Source organism: Dermochelys coriacea, chromosome 2 (genome assembly GCF_009764565.3).
Source record: "Dermochelys coriacea isolate rDerCor1 chromosome 2, rDerCor1.pri.v4, whole genome shotgun sequence".
NCBI classification, from domain to species: Eukaryota; Metazoa; Chordata; order Testudines; family Dermochelyidae; genus Dermochelys; species Dermochelys coriacea.
The window spans coordinates 60,520,307-60,547,785 of record NC_050069.1 but is presented as its reverse complement, the minus strand read 5'-3'; the positions used below and the strand labels follow the sequence as shown (position 1 = coordinate 60,547,785).

At 39.8% G+C, this 27,479-nt stretch overlaps 1 protein-coding gene across 2 annotated transcripts in view; it reads right to left on the bottom strand.

The window, feature by feature from the left end:
- Window positions 1-27,479, bottom strand: part of SLCO5A1 (solute carrier organic anion transporter family member 5A1) — a 106,820-nt gene that overhangs the window by 25,988 nt on the left and 53,353 nt on the right. For both annotated transcript variants that reach the window (XM_043507738.1, XM_043507739.1), the window contains exons 5-7: window positions 21,752-21,972; window positions 11,817-11,981; window positions 7,395-7,593 (exon numbers count right to left, since the gene is read on the bottom strand). In XM_043507738.1, coding sequence (XP_043363673.1) covers window positions 7,395-7,593; window positions 11,817-11,981; window positions 21,752-21,972 — 585 coding nt within the window. The remainder of the gene's footprint in view (window positions 1-7,394; window positions 7,594-11,816; window positions 11,982-21,751; window positions 21,973-27,479) is intronic.

The following is a 27,479-nucleotide window of genomic DNA, read 5'->3' as shown; positions in this document are numbered from 1 at the left end:
TGTGTAAGGGTCCTATTTTCCAAAGCACCTTCCAAGTTTGGGTGCCAAGACACTGATTTCAACACACAAATGGTATTTATTTATGTATGTATTTAATTTGTCTGCATAACTCATGCAGTTATATATAGAGCTAGCCAGAAATTTTCTGACTCAGCATTTTTCCATTGGCAAATGCCCATTCATCAAAATTGAAACATTCCATGGGAACGCCACAGGTTTCTGCAAGAAACCTGCCTGGTTTCCTGCCAGCCCGTCTGCCCACAATGCTGGGGAACTAGGGACTCCCAGGCTCTCCAAGTTGCTGCGCTCCTCAGAAAGCTGTCTTTTTTTTTTTTTTTTTTTTTTTTTTTTTTTTGCAAAAGTTCACATTTTTTGTCAGGGAAAGACAGTATCCTGGCCAGCTCTAATCATTGTCTAAACTGCTTGATTTACATTGCTATGTTGTATTTATATGCACAAATCAGTAAGCCAGTTTAACAAAACATAAGCACATACAATCACTGGTACCCATGAATTCTGAAGCCCAAAATTAGAAGCTGAATTGAGGCTACTTTGACATTTTAGTCTTAAAGGTTTATTTTCAAAAGAAGCCTTATTTCTTAGAGCTTATAACCACAATGTATATGTATCTGACCTTGGTATGTATGACCTATTTCTGCGGTTCCCAACCTGTGGTCCATGGACCATTAGCAGTCTGTGGAGACCTGGTTGATTGCATGGTGCTAGTTGTTCTCCTTCTTTCTAACTGCTAAATAATGTTAAAAACTAAAGATACATTATTTTTTCCATGTAAAGAAACATTGTAGTTGAGTGAGTCTGGATGTGGAAGGCTCAGTGAGGGATGGGCTGGATGCTGGAGAAGTGGAGCTTGGTGGGGTGGGGGTCCAGGTGCAGGAGCTCAGTGGGGGTTAGTCTGGGTGCAGGGGTGGGACGTGCAGATGCAGGGGAGAGGGGCTTGGCAGGGATTCAGATGCAGGGGGTAAGGCTCAGTGGCATGGGGGTTTGGGTGTGGGAAGCTCACCTGGGGGGGGGGTCGGGGTCTAGGGGAGGGGCCAGATACACACAGGCTGGGTAGTTGGGGGAGCAGCTCCCTGTACAGTGACCCCTTCTCACCCCCCACAGCTGAAGAAGCAATGGGGTGCAGGATAACAAAGAGTAAGGGGTCACTGTACAGGGAGCTGCTCCCTTATCCACCCAACCCGTGCGTATCTGGACCTCCCCATACTCAGACCCCCCAGCTGAGTCCCCCACACCAGAGCTTCCTGCAGCCAGGGGAGATTTCTGGGGTAGGTCTGATCTGGCCCCAGCCATTCCTTGCAGTGGAAGAGGAAGTTTATCCTCCCTCACTCTCAGCCCAACCAGGACGAGCAGCTGAGCCTGGTGCAGGGTAGGAGCCATTGACTGGGGCATCCCCGTGCCTGTGGTAATTTACCTATCCACTGGCTGCTCCGGGTGCCTGAAACAATGGGCCCACGCTTCTGGGAAGGGACGCATGACTGTTTTTGCAGCTTCCCTTTGCTTCCCCATCAGAAATCATCTTTCTGCAGGGAAGCAAAGAAATCTGAAGGGGGCATGAATTCTGCATACACACTGTAGTGCAGAATTCCCCTCAATAGTAAGGAACTCAGTCTTTCAAAGCTCTGCCTTGAAAGGGAAATCCATTGTCTGGCAGATTCACTATTCATGGTCTTTTCAAAGATCCAAACTGCATAAAGAAGGGATTCAGACTGATGAGCATGCTTAGTTCTGAGCTGATGCTGTGATGAATTTGTGACCACAGGAAAAACCCCTGTGTGGGTTTGAAGAACCAATCACCAACCATCCCTCCCTTACTGGGGATTATTTTGTTTTCTTGAAGCTAAGCTATGCTTCCAGAAAGCTGTTGGATAAAAATACTCAACTCATTCCGACTGTCATAGGACACTGTCTGAGGAGTGGCCGACTCTACTGGTTTAGGCTGTCATGGCTGAGCATCTGTCCAGTAACCTAAACTCTTCTCAGTATCCCACCGCAACTAGAGGCCTTAAGCTGCCAAAGATGTCTGGTACATGCACATTTTAAAATTTGGTCCAATATGACAGCATTTCCTGAATTAGTCTTTCAGTTACAAATTACTCCTCTGCTCCTATCATTAATATGATTAGCTGCAAGTTTGAGACATGTACATGCCAGAGACAAATCCCAGAATTCCATTTGATAAATTGCATTGGTTAACCTCTCAAAGAGACTGTTCTATATCTCGTTTCCATTTATATAATACTGGCAGAACTAATTAGGGGAAGAGCTTTTAGACAGACTAATGATAAAGGGGAATCTACTTCTAACAAGGATTTTAGTTTTGATTTTTCTCTCTTTCCAACTATTAATCTATGGGAGGGAGAAGGAAGAAGGAAGATACTGAGTCTAGAGTTTTAAGAGTTGTGGGGCCTCTTATTATTTATTCATACTGAGGGATAAACAATCAGGGACTGAAACTCCTTTCCGTTAGGCAATGTGCACACACGCACACCCCCAACCCCCACAAAATGGCCCACAGAGCTTAGAATTGAAGGAATCCACAGATGAATCCAAAATATAGGAAGGCATTAATGTTATCTCCTAAACAGCAATGGATTTGCATGTGGTTTCATTTTTATTTACTGAGATTGCAGTAGCACATATAATGTAGTAAAGCGGTTCCAAGCACAAAGAAAACATAGTTCCTGCGCCTATGAGCTTACAGCCTAAAAAGTCTTCAATCTAAAATCTGGGATAAAAAGTGAAAAGGAGAAGCCTTGGCTACATAGCAAAGATATTTCTGTCTTGATTAAACTAACCATCATCCCAAAATAATGAATAAACTGGATCCACTGTTTAAAAGGCTGCCAAGAGCATCCTGGGAAAATTGTGGTTTTGAAAAGTGTTTGAGTAAACCATTTGCACAGAAGGATGTTACATGACTGGCTTCTTCAATGCTTCTTCCTTGTACAATACGATTCCCTCATAGCCAAACTACCAAGCGTTCTTTTGAAATAGCAAAGAGCAAGGAGAAAAGTGTGGGAAAGGCTGGGTTTAGTTACTGAACCTTTAAGGTGTAGAACAGTGATTCTCAACCAGGGGTACATGTACCCCTGGGGGTTCACAAAGGTCTTGATGGGGTACATCAAGTCATCTAGATATTTGCCTAGTTTTACAACAGGCTACATAAAAAGCACTAGCAAAGTCAGTACAAACTAAAATTTCATACAGACAATGATGTGTTTATACTGCTTTATACTATACACTGAAATGCAAGTACAACATTTATATTCCAATCAATTTATTTTATCATATGGTCAAAATGAAAAAGCAAGCAAGTTTTCAATAACAGTGTGCTGTGACACTTTTGTATTTTTATGTCTGATTTTGTAAGCAAGTAGTTTTTAAGTGAGGTGAAACTTGGGGGTACACAAGACAAATTGACTCCTGAAAGGGGGTACAGTAGTCTGGAAAGGTTGAGAACCACTAGTGTAGAACATTGTGTGTGCAGAGTTCAGAAGCCGTGTCATATGGCAGTCAGTTGCAGCTAGAGTTGGAGACTGAAGCTAGGAATGATGTGGTTTTTACCCAAGTTCATTTTTTGTTGTTCTGATCAGCGACTGGATTGAGAGAGACATAACAGCAAAACCTGATGCTTGGGATGGGAAGTTGAGATTTTTTGTGTGTATTATTTGTTCCAAAAATCCAACAAATCAATTATATCTTTCAATTTATCTACAATAATTTTAACTGCTCTAGAATAATAGAAGAGTATAACCCAAACCAGCCAGTGTTGTATCATTTTACATATCATAACAAGAGGGGACGGAATTAAACTAATACTGGGACTTTGGTTGCTGATAAGCACCCTGGAAACCTACCCTGGCTATTCTCTCTCCCTATACACTGAACGGACAAGAAAAGGCATCATCCTTTTCTCTCATTTTGACAAATAAAAGAAGAGTCTCTTTGCACCTATTTTGATTATTTTCAGGTAAGACAGTTTAATGTTCATGAAATGCAAAAATGACTTTCTGTAGAGCAGGCTGAAAGAAGCCTGTGTTGAGCCTGGATCACAAGGAAATAATTTGGGTGGTCTCCACCACCACTAGCCAACACAGACCTGCCCAGTGCTCGCCCTCTTCCCATCTTCCACAATTCCAGATCCCACAGCAGACTCCCTATGAGGTTCCATAGTGCAGGGATTGCGCTATGGGGCACCTCCCCTTTCTGAGGGGGAGGATGAGGCTTATGTGCAGTAGGGCCCTTCCATGCATGGATTTGAGGAGTACAATCTGCCCCTCGCTAATTTTTTCTCTTTATTACACATCTTCTAAATATTCCAGATATCTAAGAACAGAGACTAGTGCAGTTCATATGCTCTTACTTCTGCATTCCTCACAGGAGTATGGCAAAGCTTAACTCAAATATTTGTAAAGGGTTTTGAGATCTTCCGATGGTTTGATTCTGTGAGGTGCTGTGCACATCTGCAAGGGGCTGAGCTCCTTTAACCCCTACTACAGTCAGTTGGAGCTGAGAGTGCTCAGCACCTCACAGAACTACTTAGAACCTTGCAAGATTCAACCCTAAAATGCTGAGCACTATCATTTTATTATGCTTTGCAATGGTAAAAGATTTCACAGGTGTGCACTGTGGTTAAAAAGCAGATCTGTTCATTTCACCGATGTTTATTCCGTTTGTCTCCAGGTACTATTTATTTGGTTTGGCTTATATGACTGAATAAATTATCGTTCTCAGCAATTAATTCTTAAACTGTTCCAATGGGTCAAGAAGTATATTGTAGACACTGGGGCTCAGGCTGAAATAGATTAGATTAGTGACATCATGCCATCTTTTGCATCTTTCTCAATTTCAAACTGTTGTGTATTTTGCGTCCATCAAAAAAAAAATCTCAGGGTGCACATATCAGATAGATAGTTACGCTTTTTCTTTAAAGTATTTCATGCTCCTCATATTCAATTTTTCTGATAGGCAGAATTTTACTCTCTTTGTGATACATGGATCCTGATTCTCCTCTACATCTGAGTGGGAGCTTCAGGGAGCCAGCTCCCTAATACTGAACTGCCCAACCCAGTGCAAATTAGGGTTGCATAAGAGCATGCCTAATTTACATTGCTGGCCAAAGGGCCCTCATGTTGTATTTAAATGTTACATATATCAGGTTGTCCTTAGATGCAAGGCTAGAGTCATTCAGCTGCATCGCTTAAGATGCTGAAATGTGAAATACAGAATTGCCCTGAACCTTGCTGATAACACAAAAGTCAGCAATGACAAATTAGCAAATTCAAAACTACCTTTGTCCAATGTAAAATTGCAGAAAATCTTTGCAAACATATTTTAAGCTACCTGAGCTTCCTGGTCCATTTACTCTCCCCAATTTAGAACATGCCTCATATAGGTAGACTACATTTACATTATGAAATATCATCACCTGCTTTCCTGAATTTTGAGAGTTGGGTTTGTTTTTTTATGCTAACTAGAACATACTATCACTAGAATTCACTATCCTTTCTATTGGATGGGTCGATTATGTCCAAGCAAGAAAAAAAGAAATTACTTTGAAGTGACTTTTGACCACAAAAAGAAAGTTATAAACAGATTCTGCATTTGCTTACGAAAATGAGACACAGAGTTAGTAACTGGGATATATTACAAGCTTAACTTTTGAGAAGGATCTATCTATTTTTGGTATCCTTAAAAATGAAAAATTTCCTTTGGAAAATGTGTATATGTTTTTTTAAATGCTGGCATTCTTTGATGTCTGAGTAAAAGAGTTTCTTATTAATGAAATGGTTTACAGCTAGATCAAATGATAACAACTGAATGAATCTAGAAGTTTATCACGCTGATGACCAGATTGTAAAGATGAATGTGGGGGTCAGTATTGCTTGTTTTATTAATCTGTATATCAACTGATTTACTATGTGGCTTTAAGTAATTCACACACGGCCCACTCCTGCAATGTGCTGAGCCCCTTCAACTTCCATTGACATTGATGAAGTCCCAGTGATTTCATTTTTCATTTTGATTTCAATGGGAGCTGACAGCAATCAATATTTTGAAGGATTCAGCTTTTAATATGCCTACCACCATGTCTAAATGAGAAAGTTGCGTGGGTTTAACTAAAGGAGTTACTTTAAACCTCTTTAGTTAAAGCCAGTGGTGAAGGCTTATTTCAGTTTAATTGAAGTCAATTAGGAATTAGTTTAGGCTAAACTGCAACAAGCTACTCTTAAAACTGAAATACAAGTGTCCACACAGGAGTTTGCACTGGTTTAACTACATCAATTAAAAAAAACAAATTTAAGTTAAACCAGAGCAACTTACTCATGTGGACAAGCCCTCAGTTCTCTTGTTTGTGACAGTGGGGCCATAATACTTACTTCACAGAAATGAAGAAGGAACAGGTTAGCTACATTTCAGCTGAAAGATTTAGAACACGTCATATTAAAGGCAGATTTTTGTTCACTTGTATTTCTTCATTTTACCAGAGGGTGTCACAGCATTTCAGCTGCAAACTCATAACCTATGCAACCCCTTCCTTGCTAAATAATGGACCTATGGTTTCTGTCCCCATTTCCTGCTTCTTCAGCCAGGCAGTATGACACGATGACACCTCCCAAGATCATTTCACTCTACAGTCTGACCCTCAGCACTGGCCCCTACCTATCTGTGTCAGGATCAAGAAGGTCTGTGGCATAGGAGACACCAGGCCAGCTTTACAACAATGGAGGATCCCCCCAGCATTTGGATGATTCTTCAGGGGCTGGTTTCCCCGGCTCTATGGCTAGATTCTGCTGGCAGAGAGGTACAAAGCAGACACATAACACCACAAGAAGATGGGACCCAGTATTTATGTTCTTATTTGATTTTTTTTCTATTTTGTTCTCTCTTCCTTTTCTCACATTCTCCCTTCCTGTTTTGCATGTGATCTATTCTCTGTCCCCTCTTTTACCCCATTTTTTATTGGATACTTTTCTCTCCTCCTACTCTGCTTTCTTCACGGTATCTCCGAGCGGAACACAAATCCACTGGTGTTGGAGTTCAAAACTGAACTTCAAAACCCAAGATACTTGAATGGGTTTGATATCAGGCAAAATAAGATCAACCATCTATCCCTTTCAGGCTCAGGCAGGACCAAGAATACCTAGGCCACCCAAATGAGTGTTTGATTGACAATAAAAGCCTATCACCTGTAAAATAAAAGAATTCTGACCATACAGTCAAACTCTGAATTTATCTGACTGTATTCACCAAGTTCTTGTTTGATGAATGAACTTCAAAAATAGCTCGTTTTAAAATAAAATAAATAGCTAGATTTCTAGCAGGCTTTTGCAAATAGCTGGCATTACAATCACTGATTCAAAGACACTTACCCTGTTGTGTATGGGATATTTATGCCCCCTAGATTAATGCTGTCACATCCAACAATGAAAAGTGTTGAAAAGCACAGCAAAGACACGCCACTGCAAATCATAGCCAGCTTCGCAGACTCTCTTGCACCAAGTTTGAGCTTTTTAATAATGTAGCCACCTAGCACAATGCCAACACCAGCACTTGGGACAATAATCACACCTGTTTGGAGGAAAGTAAAATGTAAGGTTAAAACAGAAACTGTGAAGAGAGAATAGAAAATAAATATTGGTTTTACCCACTAATTAGATTATGACAAATTCCACAATACAGGCCCTCATTGAATAATTCACTACCAGCAAACTGAGTCAGAAGTTTTAGAGCTCTGGACTGATGTCAAAGGATTAATAAAAGCTTCTTTATGATTTTCCCAGCAGCAGAAAAAGAAATATTGCATATACAAGCAGAAATACTGATTTGTATTTATTTCAGAGTGGGCTGGCTACCAGTGGCAGGGAATCAAAACATAGCTGCACAGCACAAAGACCCCAAAGGTTATAGGGCAGGCGATGACAGGACCTCTTACTGCTCTGGCTAGTCCCCAGAACATTGTAAGGAATGCAGATTGATCCAGTTTAATTAGTGAAATTCTGAAGAATTAGTTCAAATGTTGGGGTAAATCCTGCTTTTCTTATTCCCAGGATGAGTCCCAGTGAAGTATATATACTAATCCAAACCTTCAGGGCAGGACCAAACCTCGTTCTAACAACATAATCCTTTTTTCTAGGAGCTCTGTAAACTTTTATGGTCATAGATGCTAACCAGCTGATATCCAGATTCTGATATCTTTACTCATGTTGATCATTACCACGCCTCATGAGTGGTCCTGTTGATTTTAACAGGACTACTTGCAGACTCATTGTGAGTGAAGGTATCCAAATCTGGTCCTTAGCATTCCACCACTTGAAAGACTTGGCACTTTAAATTCAGAGCACAACAAACTTTAAGCCCTGACAAGTTTATGGATAAGAACTGTGACTTTGCTGCGATGAACATCAATTGGTAGTGTTGTCGTGGGGCCACAGGCTAACCCTATCTCCCAGTGCCCTGTGGAGTTGCTAAACTGTGCAAAGTTCCTGTTTTTCCTAGATTCTCCTGGCTCTCACTGCCCATTGCTTCTTATTGTACATCTTTAAGTGACAGTCTTGCTCATGAAGATTCATTCACCATCAAATGTGAATTTAGAAGCTTTCAGACAGTTGCATCTAGTGAAAGGGGGCTGAAAAATCATGATAGGCATTCTTATTTTTTTTAAAATGATGGGATATGTAAAACAAAAGTCTATTGAAAAACATTTTGTAATATAGTTGCAATCGTAACAGAACATTCACATCCTCCCCTTGCAGAAGGAAATATCTGTAACAAATGTGAGACAGGAAATGTGAAAATAAGTGTTAATAAATAAGAGTTACAAGCAATGCCACCATAACTGGTGCATCAACTGTGAACCTAAGATCTTAATAATAATTCTGTGTGGAATTAGAAATACCTCTCAATCTCCCAACAGGGTGGGCTTTAATATCTTTAATTTGTTCTAAAAGAATGTCTCTTCTGAGGGAACAACTTCAGAGCTGTTAACTCCCAGGAGAATAAATGATTGGATATGAATGCGAGAAAGACACAATTCCAACCTTTTCACCCATTCTGAACATTTTCTCTCTCAATACTTATCAAAAGAACAAATAGGAAAATGATAACTTGATTAACTGAGTCCACCAGACAGTACCTGCTCTGAGGTAGCGCACAAATACAAAGATTGAAGAGTAGGACAATGTGGAATGCTCTTTAAGCATCAGTCCTCAGCTATATCAATGTACAGCAAGTCAGGATCTGGCCCTGTGTACTGTCCATCTTGTTGCTCTTCTTTCTGCAAAAATCCCCTCACACTATTTTATTCTCCTTCCCCACTCCCTCTAATTTACCTTCATTCTTCCATTACCTCCTTCTGACCCATCCTTTGCATTCAATGACCTCGCTACCTCCGTCTTGCTTGGTTTTCAGTTATTACAGAAAGCTGTGCTGCTCTCCTATCCATCTGGGCCAGATTGTCCTTGGCCCTAGAACAGGAGCTGAGGGGATAAGGAGAATGCTTGTCTCCCCCTACCCCCCACCTTCCACATTCATCCCACTCAGGCAAGAACTAGGGAAGAATTGCAAACCCTGCGCTCGAGGAGCACATGGGCTTCTTTCTCTGTGTCCCTCAGGGGAAAAATTCACCCTTAGGGGAAGGGAACAGGAACATGCTGACCTGCAGCTAGTTGGTAGCACAGAGGGAAGCCTGCAGCAGTATACATTCTCTCAATATATCATGGAGCTTGGGATGCAATTTTGCCCCCTGTGCAAAGCAGAACTTGATACTTATATATTTTTTTCATACAGTGCATGTGAAATGGAAGGTAATTACTACAATGGCTCTTCCAGAGGAGCTTCCAAAGCAAAGCATATAAAACTAATTGCAGTATTCATTTTTCACTTTCAAAGTCATATAATGGAACAAAACTGAGATTTGATAGTAAGTCACTGTACTGCACTTTGTATTGTTTTACAATAAAATAATGTAAATAATTGTAAAACAATACAATTTGGCATACAGGATTTTTTGTGTGTGCACAAAATAGGATGCTGTGTATAGTACCCCAAGGCAAGATCAGTTTTCAGTCAGCAATTTTTGGGATCTGTCCTTTTTGCTGTTGTCAGAATGCTGCAGCACTTGAAGCTTTCCCACAGGAGAAAAGATGATCATAGCAGCTACTAACAGTCTGCTTACAGAAACCTGCAATATTTGCTACCAGTGTTGCATTTCCAAAGGGAGTAGCAAAGAGATTTTAAAAATCTATTCTGTGTGAGTTGTACACTGCACCTTTTCTAGAAAAGAAGTTGAACCAGTTTACTGCATATTACTGTATTTAGGAACAGTAGAAATTACTAGTGAATGCAAAATGGTTTAGATTGCAAAATATACCCTCTTTCTTCACAAATTTATAATCTACTGAATTTTAGCTTTTGAGCTGAAATTTTCCAAGTTTAGCCTCTGCCCTGAAGTCAACTTCTTGTTGTTTGTTTTTAGAAAGTTTAAGAGCTTTGTGTTTTGTTTTGTTTTTGTTCACTATGGGTGGAAAAATTACACTTTTCCCATTTAAAAAATTCTAACTACTTTTTTCTTTTTTAAATAAAATACTTCAGCAAAGGAAACTCAAATTCAAAACTTGAAATCTGGCATGGATTTAATCCTCACTGAAGACTAATGCCTTTGCTTTGTTTGAGAAAAGAACCTGAATGAAATTTAACAAAGAAATGGCTGTTTGTAAATTGCCAATTGAAAATGCACTGTGCAAAATCTCATTAGGTCTTCAGCTGGCCACACAAAGATAGATGCACTGAGCATATGTGTACAACTAGTTAAGTACACAGCTGAAGTGTAGGTATTTTGGTTCAAGGAATTTACAAGTTATACTGCAACTGAAGCTAGAAGAGCTCGTAAACTAATTTACGAGCTCCACTGGTGTAACTGTGTACGCTGGCTATCTTCTTTTGCCTTCAAAAGAAGTCTTGAAAAATTAAACTTTACTAAATAACTGTAGGAAATTATCCACCCGCCACAGTAGTAAGTGGGCAATAGATGGGGGAACTTTAATTTTTTAAGAGTCACAATTACTCCCTGAGGATCTTCTCTGGGGCAGTGCAGCTATAAACTGCTTCATATTCAGGATACAGCAAAGGCTCAATCTAGTCCTAACTTTTTGGAATTTCCCAAGCTGTGTGTGTTTTGTCTCACATGAATGTTTTATTGGCACTCGTTCGTGTGTGTATACAGCCTCTAATGTTAGTTACGGGTCAATAATTCCATCAAAACTACCGGTGATGCCATAAACCATGAGAGCAAAACTCCTAGTTTGTATAACCACTAGGACCATCAGCTGGAATTAGTCCCATAAATCACAACTGCCATTATATTTTATATGAGAGATAACAGTAAGTAATATCTTTCATTGGACCAACTTCGGTTGGTAGAAAGGATAAGTTTCTGAGCTGCTCATTCTGATGTATCCAATGAAGTGAGCTGTAGCGCACGAAAGCTTATGCTCAAATAAATTTGTTAGTCTCTAAGTTAGCCACAAGTACTCCTTTTCTTTTTGCTAAAAAAAAAATAGCAAGTTCTTCACTTGTACAAAACAAAAACAACAACATTTGGTTCGTGTTTTATTAAAGAAACATAGACACCCAAGGAACTACTGGAATTCTGAATGGAAAAAGTAAAGTTAGACATTATTTAGCTGGTAAGATCATCATTTTAAAGCCAGTTTTATTTTTTTCCTCTATTGATTTTGTTTCAGTGGTCAGAGAATCATAATCCTTTCAATGTTGTGCTAAGGGCAATGCCTTACCAGTGTAGATGCTGGCATTGGAAGCTGGGATGCCAAACTGTGACTCGATGAACTTGGGAATGAAGGTAATAAAAGCAGTAACAATGGCACTCTCAGCTGTGTATGACAAACTCACAAAAAGGAATGTCATGTTGCTTAAGATCCTGACAGCTGCTCTTGGAAGCTCTACAAAATGACAAAAAACAACAAATAAATGTTATAAATAATGAATGGAAAACAAAAACAAACTGATTTTCTTTGAGATGGACTGTAAATAATGGTCTCTTAACATTCAGCCATATTTGCGAAGTTTAAAAAAAAAAAAGAAAAGAAAAAGAGTATCTATAGTTTGGATTGGAAATATTGTCTTGTGTTCTTCTGCTATTTGAATGTACCCCTTTAGGCCCTACTCCAGCCCTACACAGGCATAAGAGTCATTATAGCCCACCTGCTTGCAGGAAGAGAGGCTTTGGATGGTAACGCTGAAATAGTAAAAAAGCAGGAAAAGTTTTAAGTTATTTCAGAATTTCTTTGATGCATCTTTCACTTCTGAAGATACAAAATTCTGATGTTTCTGTAGCAAAAAGATTGATTTATATGGCCTATCATGCAGAGTGCAAGAAACAATCTACTATTTGTAGTATGTTAACATTTTATTGTAATTTTGCCTAAACAAACAACGTTTTAAAAAAAATTGTATTTGGGATCCATCGATGATATTGCCATAATTTGGGAAGGTAACCAGTAGGATACGATATTTAACCATATTTGTTAATAATGCATTTAGATCTAACATACTGAAAGTTAAAAAGCACATAACTCCTGTTATTACTCCTGGGGAATTCTGTGCCAAAAAATTTAAAAAAATCTGTGCACAAATTGTAAAAATCCTGCAAATTTTATTTATCAAAACAACACAATATAATCACACCAGTTTCAATTATTTTGGAAATTTATTTCAAAATACCTGTTGACAATTATGACTGTAACAAAAACAAAAACAAAAAAAAGATTTCCCAGGAGTTAAAGAAACTCCTACGACAACCCATTTCCTATTTCTCTGTCCCCTCCCTCCAGAACCCAACCACGTGCCCGTGCCCACCCCCCCCAGCCCAAATACCCACAACCCCTCCCTTCAGAGCACAACCGTGGGGTGCCCCCCAGCACAGACACTTGCATCCCCTTGCCCCCCAGAGGCCAGCATCAGGGCCCTCCAAGCCCAGACAACTGCACCCCCTTCCCTCCCAGAAGCCTGCTAGAGAGTGCTTCCCAGCCCAGACATCTGTACCACTTCCCCTAAAAAACCCAGTTGCGCCCCCCCAACCCAGACACCCACACCCCCTCTCCCCTGAGCCAAGCTGCAGGGCCCCCGCAACCAAGACACCTGCACCCCTTTCCCCCCAGAACCCAACCATGGGGTATCCTCCAGTCCAGACACACATACCACCTCCACTCACCTCCCCTCCAGAGCCCAGCTGCAGGGCCCCCACAGCCAAAATACTGCACCCCGTCACGCCCAGTGCCCAGCCACGGGGCACCCGCCAGCCCAGACACCTGTTCCCCCTATCCCCCAGCTCAGATAACCTCACCACCTCCCGCCAGAGAGAGAGAGAAAGCCTGATGCTGCATCCCGGGCTTGTACAGAGTTTCCTGCATGCCACCTTCTTCCTTCAGGTCGTACTGAGAACCACAGCCACCTGGAATCCTCCAGCTCCCCCTTCCCATTCTCCCTGGCAGTGTCCTGTATTTGTGAGCTGGAGAGGTGGGCTCTGCTGGGTCCAGTGGTCCCTAATGGTAGCCAGCAGCTCTGCAGCATCAATTCTGCAGAGAAAAGGGAAATTCTGCACAGAACATTAATTCTGCACATATTCTGAATTGCACAGTGGCACCAAAATTCCCCCAGGAGTAATAACAGTACCTTAAAAGGTTAAAAAAAAAAAAAAACACCCAACGTTGTAATTATCCCAAAAACAAGCACTTAAAAGAAATTTAAACATGAGGAGATATAGAAATTAATAGTCAAGGCACCTAAACAACCCTCACTCTGCCCTGTTGTGATTACCATATAATTATGATTCATGCATTTTCGTGTTTATGGTCCTAGATTAGACAAAAGTGATTTTAAAAACTATTTTCCCCTTCGTGGTGTCACTACAGGTCAGAGTTTTCAATTAACCGTAACTCCAGTTTAACATTTTCTTGTGTGGGAATGTACTGATCCCAAACCCACTGAACACTTTAATGGGCTCTAGATTGAACATATTACAGAGGTGCTGAATGGTTGATTTGGTGTCCTTGTTGTAAAGCACGTACTGGGGGGTCTAATATTGTAAAGTCAAATCCTGCTCTCCTTCGTCAGTTGACTTCAGTGGGATTATCTGTATGACCAAAGCAAGACAGATTTAGGCCCTTATTTCAAAAGTGGTTAGGTTGCAAATCAACATGTAAACTGTGTCTGTATCCAATTTTAATCTCTTCTAGTCCTCCAAAATTCTAGTAAATCAATTATAGATGGGAGGATTTATCATTTTGATCCAGTTTCAAATGTTTTCTTGCCATCTTTAAAAAGAAAAGTATTAAACTTTAAATATAAAATTTGGTGGAAAGAATTAATCCATAAATTGTGCTAAGAAGCTTTCATTTATCTTGAAATGTAAATGTTCTAGAATAGACAAGGTAGTTAAACCGCCATCACCATTATTGAACATTTATGATATTGCAATGTCAAAACAGAAAGAAATAAGGTGACATTGGGGCAGGAAGATAATATATTGATGCAAATAATGGTGTTACAGTATCATGACAGTGCCAAAAATATATCAATAAACTTTTTTGGAAACCAAATTAGAAGGACAAGGATGAAAAGGAAACTGCTGAAATTTTATGATAGCTACATTACAGATTCAAGACATAAAAAATACAAGTTTATCACACATTCAAAAGGACATTTAAGAGAAAAATATCCAATTCACTACAATAGCATTAACTCCTAGTGTATCTCCCATTCCTTAGTCTGTGGGGTGATTTTTAAAGGGGCTAGGGGCTGTCAATGTTAATTATAGCCCTAACTGAGCCAATTTTTAAAATAATTTTTGAAGGACCTCAGATATCACAGCAGAGTGTCTGGGCTCCCAGGGGTAGCCAAGCTGCTGAAGGGAACTGCTAATGTTGGGCTGGTGGAGGGGAGCAGTACAAAGGGTCCTCCTGAGATAAGGTGGAGGACCAAGAACCTCATTTTCCTTCAAAACCTGGATTAATAGGGAAGGGAAGCAGAACAAGCACCAGTGCACCCCACCAGCAACCACGCAGCCATGACTGCCCCCAAAAATATGCAGCCGGTAGCCTCCCAAAGCCGTGGACTTCTGCTGCTGGGAGCATCAGACTGGAGAAGAGGAGGCAGGGAAAGCCATGGCTGATTTTATTGCCACTGGAAACTGGATTTCAGTTTGCCTATTTGGTGTTTTTAAACATATGTAGTGAGCAGCTGCTGTGGCGATGAGCACAGTAGAAAACCCTAGATAACAGGTCACCCCCACTCCTACTGCTGCCTGCTGGCAGGGCCACGCCCTGCGCTTTTCTCTTCTTTGAGAAGGCAGCCTTACAAAGCACCACAGAAAGGGAGAGAAGATGAGGACTGTGACTGGCTAGTCCATGTCTCCTAGCCCAACCTCCCTCAGAGTTGAGAATTCAGTATAGCAGTTTTGGGCATTCTCCATGATCCATCTGTAATTTCATGAACAATCCCATCAGAGAGAGAGAGAGGAATTTGGTTTTCACTAGTGACTTGGAAGGAAAATGATGCAACAATTAGGCACTGAACAATAGTTCACAACAGAGTGAATGCTGGCCAAAACATGGACTATATTCTGTTCATTCTAACTTCCAGAACAATGGCTACAACAGATATTTCTGGAGATAATACTTAGAACAGTCCTTTTATTATGATGATAAACTAAGATGAAACCAAACAGTTAAAGCTGAACTCTTGTCCCAGGATTGAATCACAGTATCTCTATAAAATGCCAAATCCAAATATCACAACACTTGCTAAAGTTCATAGTTCAATCTACATGATGAAACTCAGTTTCAGGAGCGTCTGGATTCAGGATTTTGGTATAGCTCATTATAAAGATACTAAATTGATATTTTGTGCTGGACTTCTCATATGGGGTTTTAATTTGAGTACATTTCTATTCACATCTCTCAGGTTACTGAGAACTCAATTTAATATGCTAAAGTTCATTATTAATTAAAAACTAGCAGCTTTATTGAATATATCCTTTTGGGCTGCACATTGCATGTCTACACAGAGACAAGTAAAACTCTAAGGGTATGTTTACACTACCCGCCGGATTGGCGGGCACCGATCGATCCAGCGGGGATCGATTTATTGCGTCTAGTCTAGACTCGGTCAATCGACACACCCCCCACCCAAGCACTCTCCCGTGGACTCCTGTACTCCAGCTCCGTGAGAGGCACAGGCAGAGTCGACAGGGGAACGGCAGCAGTCGACTCACCACAGTGAAGACACCACGATAAGTCGATCTAAGTATGTCAACTTCAGCTACGTTATTCACGTAGCTGAAGTTGCATAATTTAGATCAATCTCCACCTCCAACACCTCCCCCCCACACACACAGTGTAGACCAGGGCTAAATGTCCTGTACCATACATTAGGTCTCCTATAAAACCTGTGATAGATTCTTCGGAGGCAAACTAATTTGATTATTCCAAATTATTGTTTTGAAACAGAGATTTTTTTCTGGACATTATACAATGCAAGTCACCTCCTAACAGCCTCAGGCTCCCGCTATATAACTTAATATCAGCATGAGCCAGAGTTCTCTGGAAACTAAACTACAGTTCTCTAGCACAGAGGATAAAGTTAGTGCAAATTAAACAAATCCACTATGGAAATAAAATGCACATCCAAAATTAGCTTTTCACTATTATCCTAACATGACAAAAAACAAAACTCTGTCTGGCAGAAGCTTTATAAAGTTTAATTACATTATGAATAAAAAAAGCTACACAAAATGGGTACAATAAGCGAAAAAATTGAAAATAGCTAAATTTGCCAATAATAATAATTTAAGATCGGACAATGTGTTAAAATTGTGGGTATAAAATAATGGATCCTTAAAGTCTCTACAATATCCAAGTGTCCAATATTTCAAGTATTATCTTCATTTTTGTAAGGTTTGTGACAAATAACAGCTTATCACAAGCCCAGTCTTTTGCTTCAGAGTTGTCATGAAACCTTTTGAAATCCTACTGCTGTTTCTTATTAAAACAAAAATATTAGCACTTATTTTTGCATAATTATACATCAACGGCACAAATATAAGACGACTGTTTAACAAGAACTTGCGGTCTTCCACCATTTTGTCATTTTCTAAGGATGCCTTTCATTCTCTAACCATTTAAAAAGATTATGTGGAAAAAAAACAAAATAAATCTCTAGCAGTTACATTATTTATTAAAAAAAAAATCACCCTTATAACAGCAATATATACAAGCTACTTTAACAACTCCTGGGGAAATTCTACACAAAAAAATTAAAAATTCTGTGCACAGTATTTTAAAAAATTCTGCAAATTTTATTTGTCAAAACAACACAATATAATCACACCAGTTTCAATTATTTTTGGTCATTTATTTCAAAATGCCTGTCAGTAAGTATGACTGTAACAATACAGACAACAAAAAAGATTCAGGAAATGCTTTTTGACAAATAGATTCCTTACTAGGCATATTAATACAGAACTCTGAGTAATAATTCATTTAAACTACAATACAGAACCGTATTTCCTGCACCCCTCAGGAGCAATGCAAAGGCTTGGGGGAGTCAGGGGTAACAGAGGAACTGAGGGAGAGGGAAGTAAATTGCTGGGAAGGAACCTGGGCAGGGTTGATAAAAAAAAAAATAAAAAAAAAAATCAATGAAATCGGATTTTTTTTTTATTTAAATCGGATTTTTTGATCAAATGCTTTTGAGGAAAAAACCTATCTAAAGACAGTTTTAATTAAGATACTAATCTCCTGAGTCCCCGTCCCAGTGTCTATTGAATTCCTGACATTTGCTATTTTAGTGGAACACCTCAGGCACTGAGCCAGTAGCGTGTTTCTCCCTTGTCTTCTGACTTTTGCAGAATAATATTTGCCCATTATAGAATATGAAATTGAACTCTTTCTAGGTGCAGGACTGAAGTCTGGCTCTACCAAGATCTAACCCAGCAATTCTGAAACTTTTGCTGTGTCCTCACATATAATGGGCTATCAGCAAGCTGCCATTCTCTTTTGCAAAAGTGATTGGAAACAGAGGACTGGGTGATGTATAAACGCCAAAGTCTGGATCCAAGCCCATTTCTATTTAAAACATATAATTTAGAAAGAAAAGCAGAGATGATATAAATCCACTTAATTGATGTACCTGAGGAGTTTATAGCATGTTAAAACTCAGTACAGTATTTACCTTCTATACCGTGCCAGCTGCAGGATAATTAATCTAATTGCACAGAATGCTTAGCTGAGGTAATTGCTGAACGGTACGCAGGCACAGTGCCATGCAATGTAATTATGCAACCTACATAGTAAAAGGAAAACTGTGAGTCCATCTGTTTGTGTTCATGATTTATCGGCACTTATGGCATCAAACCTTGGTTTATATATTATACACCTGCTCTGGCCCAAGATATTTACACCGTACAGTACTCTATTTTCCTTCATATGTTATACCCAACTTTCTCTTTTCTCCATTCCTTTTATTTCTTCTTCTGAGTCTGGCTTGGACTTCTCCTCAAGAGTTTAAATTGTGTTTGTGCTTTACCGTTTTTGTTTTGTTTTGCTTCCAAGGGCTCAATCCACAAAAGAACTTCTGCTCCTAACTCCATCATGTAGGTGCCACTGAAACTCTTAAAACCCCTGCTCAGCTACTGCCTTGTTATGGAGGCTCCCAAAATATCCTGGTGCTTACATTTTTTTATGTTAAAGTCCCATGAGCACCTATATTTATGCTGCTGGGCACAATGCCTCAGTTTAGGCACTGAGTGCCTACCTCACACCTAAGCCCCAGCAGGACTCTCAAACCACGTGAAGATCAGCATTCCCACACCTATCCTGCCTGCAGGGCCCAATCCAGTAGGCATTCTCAAAAAGTGCCTCTCTCTCTCTCTCTGAGGTGAGTGTCCTAAGCACCGGACTATAGAGTCATACTGTCTCTCTGGTGCAATACATATTTTTTATACAAAGTGGAATGGCTTCAAGAGGAGAGATAGAGAGACCCCCTCCCATCAGAATATCCCATATTCCATATATTAAGGCACTCACCTGAGAGCTATGAAACCTATGTTCAAATCCCTTCTCCTCATCAGGTAGAAGAAGGAATTGAACAAAGGTCTCATATCCTGGGTGAGTTCCCTAGCCACTGAGCTAAAGGCTAAATGTGGCTTCCCCAGCCATCTTGTATGGATTTGAGTGTGTGCTGCCACTGTTTTTACAAGGAATGGGTTAGGCACCTGACTCGAGGCATCCTGTCTGAAAAGCTATCATGATTTAAGGCAAATCTCTTTTCCTTGAGCAATCTCAACTTGTTCAACATCTTTCTTACCTCGAAAATATAGTGCAGTTCTTAATTGTTCCACATGGTGAATCTCTCTTGTGGTGAAACTGAAAACTTTTAATACAATGGCCAATACTGGAGTGACTTACTAATGTTTTCAGTGACTAAAAAATTGTGAATTGGTCCCTATACAGTATGTACCATTGTTATATGTAGTTAGGATGAGTATGTGAAACAGAAGGAAATATGAAACTACTGGTTGTTATTTCTTCAGAGTAATTTTCTGGAAGGATCTCTCTAAAAAAATTAATTTGTTTTTCTTCTTTATTGTGGCCAGCTGCCTGTACAAACAGAACAGGCCCTTCATCTTCAATATTGTGAAGTTTGAGAGACTTTGGCATGTCATGCTGGTAACAGGAAACGTGCACATGTTTCCCAGACCTCCCCAAGCTGGTGGCACACTCTGGACCTAGCCAGAGAGTTCAGAATTACTTCTGCCAATGGCATGCCCCTAATGCCTAAAGAAAGAAACCCAACTGGCTACATCGACTTGCAAAAACTATTTTACCTAATAAAAGCCACTAGTGCTGTGAGGATAACAGTCTCTAGAGAAGTAACTACATCCAATTATTTGCCTCTGAATCCATTATCTTTTGAGCCCCTCTGAATGCACCATTGTGTCATCACTACTCACCTCTGATTGAGACACAAAATGAAGGAAGTCCTAAAGAATGTGACCTTGTACCTCTGTGTTGTTTGCTATGCACATCTGGTTATGCCCCAGTTATTTGCTGCCAAGACAACCAGCACACAACACAATTATGGCCCTTTTGACTTTCCATTATTTTATCAATTTTCCCACAGAGACTACCAGGACTTGCAGCTGTTATAACTATACGCATCTGCGAGATGCAAATGCCTTGCAAAGAAAGTTACTACAGATGTGGGCAGATGCTCCTTACAATTAAATTAGAGAATACCACTAGTATGGTTAACCCCTTGTCTAATGGCTAAATTAAATGGTTGAAAGAACGGATTATTAATAAATATGTAATCAAAATTCAGGACTGTCACCAACACTAAGAGCAATTGTACCATTCAGTCCAGTGCTAACTATACACCTAGGCTATGTCTACACAACAAACAAACTGCAGCTGGCACAGATCAGCTGACTTGGGCTCCGGGGCTATAAAACTGCAGTGTAGACATTCAGGCTCAGGCTCCATCTGCAGCTGGCCCAGGTCAGCTGACATGGACCAGCTCTGGGTGTTTAATTGTTGTGCAGGCATAGCTCTAGAGTCCAGAGTTCAAATTCTGTCTAATGGCACAAATGACAGGAGCTTTCATGGTTTCTTCATAGTTCCCATTGTGCTAATCAGAAAAATGCCACAAACCTGGCACATTTAACCGCCACTTCACAGGTACCCAAAATTAGAACAGCAATAGTATAAAGACCCAGATGGATTCACAGAACTGTAGCAGAAATCTTGTCTTGTACCATCCACATTACGCCTTACTTAAGCCTATGCTATCAATCTCTCTTTCATGAGCTCTAAATTCACTCATTTTTTAAAAAGTGACACAATTGCCTTTCTTCCAGTTACATTTCAACAATGGTTAGACAATAACACTAATAGTGTTATTGAATAAAATGTAAGTCTAGTATAATTACTGGTGGATCTATTTGCTTTAGTGAGCATTATTATTATTTCCCGATTTCAGAACCTGACAGAAAAGTAGCACTCTGAAAGTAGACCCATAGAAACTTACTATCGAACTGGCAAAAAATGTGTATGGAATAATAAAATATTCCACAATTTATTGCCAACATAAGAAAGGATGATGAGCAAGGATTCCTTTTCCCATTTTTGACAGACTATTACAAGTAAGAGGAGCACTTTATTCCAATGAGAATAATATGGCTTCAGTGAAGATGTATTATTTTACATTAAAGATTGTGAGGCACTCAGATACTATGATAATGGAGGTCATAAGTAAGTAAAGATAGATATGGTTTAGCCAAGTTAAAAAGCTGTAGAAAAAAAGCTATTCATTTTTTTCCTCAGCACAGAAGACATTTGTTAAAACGAAGCAAATATGTTACCATTCTGCAGCTAAATATTAAACACACTGTGATAATTTAAGGAAAAGGTATTCATATTACTATGCTTTCAGCATTCTGTATGCCAATCGTAACTGTGCTTTATAATTAGAAAAACAGACCATCTATTAAAACTTTTCTCCTCAAAAATATCTCTCTCTTTTTAATATCAAAAAGTATAATATGGCCAAATTCTGCCCTCAGTTAAATTCATGCAGGTCCAGAATATAGCCCTGTGTACGATCTTAAACCATACTGTACATGTGCTCCTTTAAAAAAATATATACGCTTTACCTTTAACATTCTTTCCAAATCCCATAGAAGCAGGAATTGAACTATCCACTTGTCTTTTGCTGTTGGTTTTCTCTTTCATGACATCATCATCACTTGAAATGTCATCAGAGCTAATCTTTTTCTTCTTCCTTTTATGTCGCGGTGGGAGCTTTTTTGGGAAAGTAAACATTGGGAATATCACAAGGAGCATTGCAATGGCACAAAGGAGGAATCCACTCCACCTAAAGTGAGGAAATACGAGTAACAGTTGAGAGCTAATGCATTATGTGGAACAAAAATATCAAAGAAAACTATGTGGCCATCACTTTCTGTAACTAGATAGAAAACCATATTTCACGCTAATGTTTGGAAAAACAGTAAAAATATTAACAGAAGAGTCAACACAAAGCTTCTTCTGGGGTACTGAATGCAAAATGAAATCAAAGGGAGCATCTATTAAGAACACCACCATCATTCAATTTAATTTTAAAAGCAATTACTCAGAAAGTATCAATTGATATGACAATAACGTCACTTTTGTGTTCTCTACAGTTTATTGCTTTCAACAATACCGTACCAAATACTGAGGACATGGTCTTTATTCAGATTTACTTAGCTCAAACTCAGGCAAATTCCCACTGAAATTAATGGGAATTTGCCAGATTAAAAAATGGACCTTTGGAGACCCAAGCCCAGGGTTCCCTTATACACAGATAGATCTCTGCTTTCTCATAGGCAGCAGGTTTGATCAAGCATTTATAGAAAAGCACAGCCTCATTTCCCTGGATCACACAAAGGCGTCTTGCAAGGCTGGGGATCAACTGTGTAGGATGGAGGTGAACAGCTGCAGGAATGCAGATCATCCTCCCTGGAGCCAGTAGCAGAGCCAGGTTTTGAGCAGTGGCAGAACCAAGAGGGACAATGAGTCATCAGTAGTGCCACTTTCAATTATACCTACTGGCTTGAAAAGGCACCACAAATACACATAAAGGTCAGTGGGTTGGGGGAGGGGAGGGTGTTACGCCCCCTGCCTGCCACACTATAAGCCCCGCCACTGACTGGAGCCCATAAGCTTTATTAACTTTCTCCAAAGTCGCCCTCCATGCAGGGAATCTTCCTCAGAAAGGGATTTTAGGGACAGGTGCCAGATGGTGAATCCCACACTGCCAGCTGGTAGCCATACCAGAGCAGGGAATATAGGATCAGCTCTTGAGGTCCTTCCTCATCTCAAGAGATCTGCAGTAAGGGGAAAGGGTTTGTGGACTCCTGGTTTATTCAGGGTCGTAGAGATTGTGAAGTTTCCTGTCCCCTACCTGGGTGTTTCCATAAAGAAGTCCAGCCCTAAGAAAGGAGTCCACAATTTGCCCAACAGAACTGCTCCAACCTACTGAAAACATGGGTCTCAAAAAAATACTGAAGTCTTTGGTCCTGATTCTGATCCCTCTTACATGGATGTAAATGAAGAGCAGATCCACTGAAATCAATGGTGTTACACCAGCATAAAGCCAGTGTGAGAGGAGCATCAGGCCCCTGCACTTCAAATCACTGTTTGTAGGGCTGAATTTCACATCTCTGTTCATCACCTGCACCTAGGGACCCGGCACTTATCACATAAAGACACTGAACCAAATATTATACAGTACATATGGGAAAATAGTCACAAAAGTCAACAGGACTATTTACATGAATAAAGGAAACAGCATTCAGCCCCCTTTTTGCAATGCACAGAGAAATACAGGATATAATTTTAAATTGGGCCTAATCTGACATACACATATGTGTGATGACTTGTGTGCCATGCAAAATGGGATCAAGAGTGGTTAGAGCTAGGACAAGCCAGGCACTAGAAAACTGTGCAGGTAGCTTTCATAATGGGTAGGAAAAATGAAGTGATGGAAAGTTTTGGTTACATAGTTTTGATAGTAGGTAAACAGAAAATCACTCCTTTTAGCTAATAGAATACATAGAGAAGTTTGAATTAGAAATGGGAGTTTTAGGAGGCACTATTACACAGAGAATAAATTAGTACAGTGCATCAAAATATAGTAATAATTCCTTTTGGGATTTCAGGGTATGTCTACATGCAGCTGGGAACATGCTCCCTGCATGGGTTCCCAGACATGTGCTAACTTTGCTTGAGCTAGCACACTAAAAATAGCAGCATAGCTGGGGTAGCACAGGTGCAGCTTTGGGTAACTGCCCGAGTATGAACCTGCCAGATCCCTGGGTACATACGCAAGCGGCTAACCCAAGCTGCTACCCCTGGCTACACTGTTATTTTTAGTGCGCTAGCTTGAGCAATGCTAGTGCATCTACCTACTTATGCTGGAAAACCTAGTTCCAGCTGTAGTGTAGACATACCCACCAAAACACAAAGCATTGATCAAGGGGATCAATGGGGAGTGTGGCAAATTGCCGGCACTACTTTGATGGGTCTCACACTTTCTCTTCTTGGGAAGGGTTCAGGGCACCATTTCTCGCCCCTGAACTGGGGTATTAACTGCCCCACTAGTGTCCTAGAGGAGAGGTTGGAGAGGGAGGGACCCGGGACCCGCCCTCTACTCCAGGTCCCAGCCCAGGGACCCTAGGGATAGCGGTAAATCACTTGAACTAGCAGTTCCTTCACCTGGGCTACTTCCCTTCCTGCACAAACCAGGTGTCCCTTTACCTAGGGTCTTGGTCTTCTTAGCCCACCGCAGCACTTCTCAAAACTCTCCTCTGCTTCCCTCCAAACTGCTCTCTTCTCCAATACCAATCCACTCTGCTTCAACTCCTTCCCTTGTCTGATTGGAACAGGGGAGTTTTATCAGGTGACTGGCTTCAGGTGCTCTAATTGGCTTCTGGTGCTTTAATTGGCTTCAGGTGCTTTAATTAAACTATAGCAAACTTTCTTCCCTCTACAGGGAATAAGGCTCCCTTCTAACACTCTCCTGCTGCCCTCTGGCCATGCTGTAGCACAGGAGGTAGCTATGGGTGAAATACTAAGTGCTGGAGATGACACAACTGCAGCACTGTATGTAATCTCGTACTTACATGATAGATATCAAAGAACTGGACAACAGACAAAAGAGATAAGGCGTTTCAATGTTAACAATGAGGAATGAATAGGCAAATGATATTTATATTAATTAGAACATAGGAGATAGAAATTTTTTTAGTTTTGAAGGATAAAGATATGGGGCACACCTCAAAAGGTATCTTAACAAGTACTAGGGTCAAACAAAAGTAATGGAAGCTAGGAAAGAACCAGACAGTGCAGGAGAAATTCCTTTCGACTTCTTGTGTGGAACAGACAATGATAGGCAGCATTAGAAGATCAGACTTATTCAATGCATTTTACAAAGATTTTTACAACCCAGAATTCAATGAGCTGAGCAAAATGAATTTCTACTGAAATTCAGATGAAGAGTTAGAACAGTAGATGTCCTCAGAAGGGCTCTTACTGGATTCAGTTGACCTCATAATATCTAAACCAAATTGCATTTCTGCATAATATATGTTTGGAAGGAAGGAAGGAAGGGTTGTTGTTTTTTCTAATAAAAAACAGAATCCACGGCAACCAACACTTTCTCCCTATAGTTACATTTACTCTGCAATATTATCTTCATACTTATTATTATTTTGATTATTAATATAATTTCCCCTAGGTTTCTATGACAAGTGGATTTAGCCACTTCATAGTTCTAACACAAGCAAAGAAAGAGAATCAGAGACAGTACATTACTTCAAGGGAGACGGTTGAGGCTGCCAGGTCCCAAATGTGACTCTTCTTAAACTTCAACCTTATCTTAAAATGTATCGCTACTTTGGAAAAAAAAAATCAAACCTCTGAAATAAGGACTGCAAAATGCTTAGAATTTTGGGATGAAATTCAATCAAATAAAACCTGCCCAAATGACGCTCCCCTCCTTGGGGGAAATTTCTGGATCCCCATAAAATAGATGTTAGTGGCATGGATGGCTACATTTTGGATCTCCCTGAAACTGGACTAATGAATGTGTCAAGAGAATGAGCACATGATCCTACACCATTAAAATCCGTTTTTAAAACACCGGTTGATTTTAGGGGTTCAGAATCAAGAACCAAAACACACATTGCTCAGAAACAATTGCCTAGTACTAGCTGGCCAAGTTCTTTTACAGTCTTATAATAATTTGCCAGCTACTTTTTCAATAGTGTTTCTCTACAGTGGATAAGTTGGAAAGCATATTACTTCTGTAAATGCTTCAGGACAGAAGTTTATTTGAACTTAATCAAATGTCAAGAAGCTTGTGAAGCCAAAGTTCAAAGACCAGCCTTTGGTCCTGAACAGGAATATTCCTGAATCAGTATTTAAGGAGTGAAAAACAGCTAATCTGCAATACCATGAACAGATCAAGATAGACTTGAGATGGAAATCTACTTATTAAGGATTATGTATTGATTTAGGCAGATCCTGGGGGATCAGATGGGATTGGCCTTTTACTTCTATGTCATTTTTGGTTCAAATTTGGCACTAAACAGTAGTGACCATCTCATGGCTTTTTGGTGACCTAGTCCAATTTCACCATCACAAATGACACGTTTTGGCAGTCTCATCAGATCAACCAAATAATGAATGGGCATGTAGAAAGAAACACACTCTTGCTCAAAGTGCTACCAGGTCAGAATTAAGGTACATTGGTAAAGTAATATGGGAGACATTTCAGTGCTGCTGCCTGTTCTATGGAACATTACTTACCAGTAATTCGTATTCTATAATTATAATATCTCTTTGCTCTTTTGTTGATGCTTCCAACAAGTGGCTTGGATGGAACTCTCATAACTGAATATTTTAAGCCATTAAGCCTCCGCACCAGTGGATGACTTGAGCATACCTGCTAATAGATGTAATACTTACCCTACATGTCAGTTCCTATTAACATCAAAATGGTAACACAAAAGACATAACAAAATATCCCCATCTCTGTAGGTAAAATGGGTGGACGAATGAGAGCCTATTAAAATTATTTCCCTCTGAAAATATCTCTCTCTTGTCCAGGGTAAGTAATTTTGACAGATCCTACTATTGGAAACCAAAATGTTCTAGGGATGTTTCAGAATAGAAATAGGAAATGAAAAAACTGTTTATAGAAAAAAAGGAGAACGGATATTAACAACATTCCAGTGCAAAAGGCATGGAATGCAACATTAATAAGAAAAAAAAACTTTCTTTCATGTAGTTGGGAAAAAGAGACCGGTCAACAAATAGATAATACAGAAAAACTAATATAGAAATTTCTCTTTAAAAATATACACCTACAGGGCAGACAGAGTAAATCTCCACTCTACTCAAAAACAGATTTCATAATACATATAAGCCTAATGTGGATACATGATGCCCCACTTTGGAAAACTATACAGTACAGAGATACCCATTTGGGTGCCCAGCAAATCATTTGACAAGTACTAATCTGAGGCTTGCTATCATTTCTGACATGTCTCTGGCCAAATAAGCTTCAACATGCCCTGAAGAATTGCTAAGAATTAAACATATTTTGCACTTATACCTTTTACTCAGTGATCTCAAAGCACTTTTCTATAACAAAATTAACCCAGAGAACACCTCTGTGAAGTAAATAGATAGTAAAACTAAGACAGACTGGTTAAGCCCAAGGTCACACAGTGAATGACTGACATAGCACTCAGGAGTATGGATTTCTAGTCCACTACAGTGAAAATTCAGTCTAACAGCTATTTAAAGATCATTATCTTGAACATTGTTTCACTG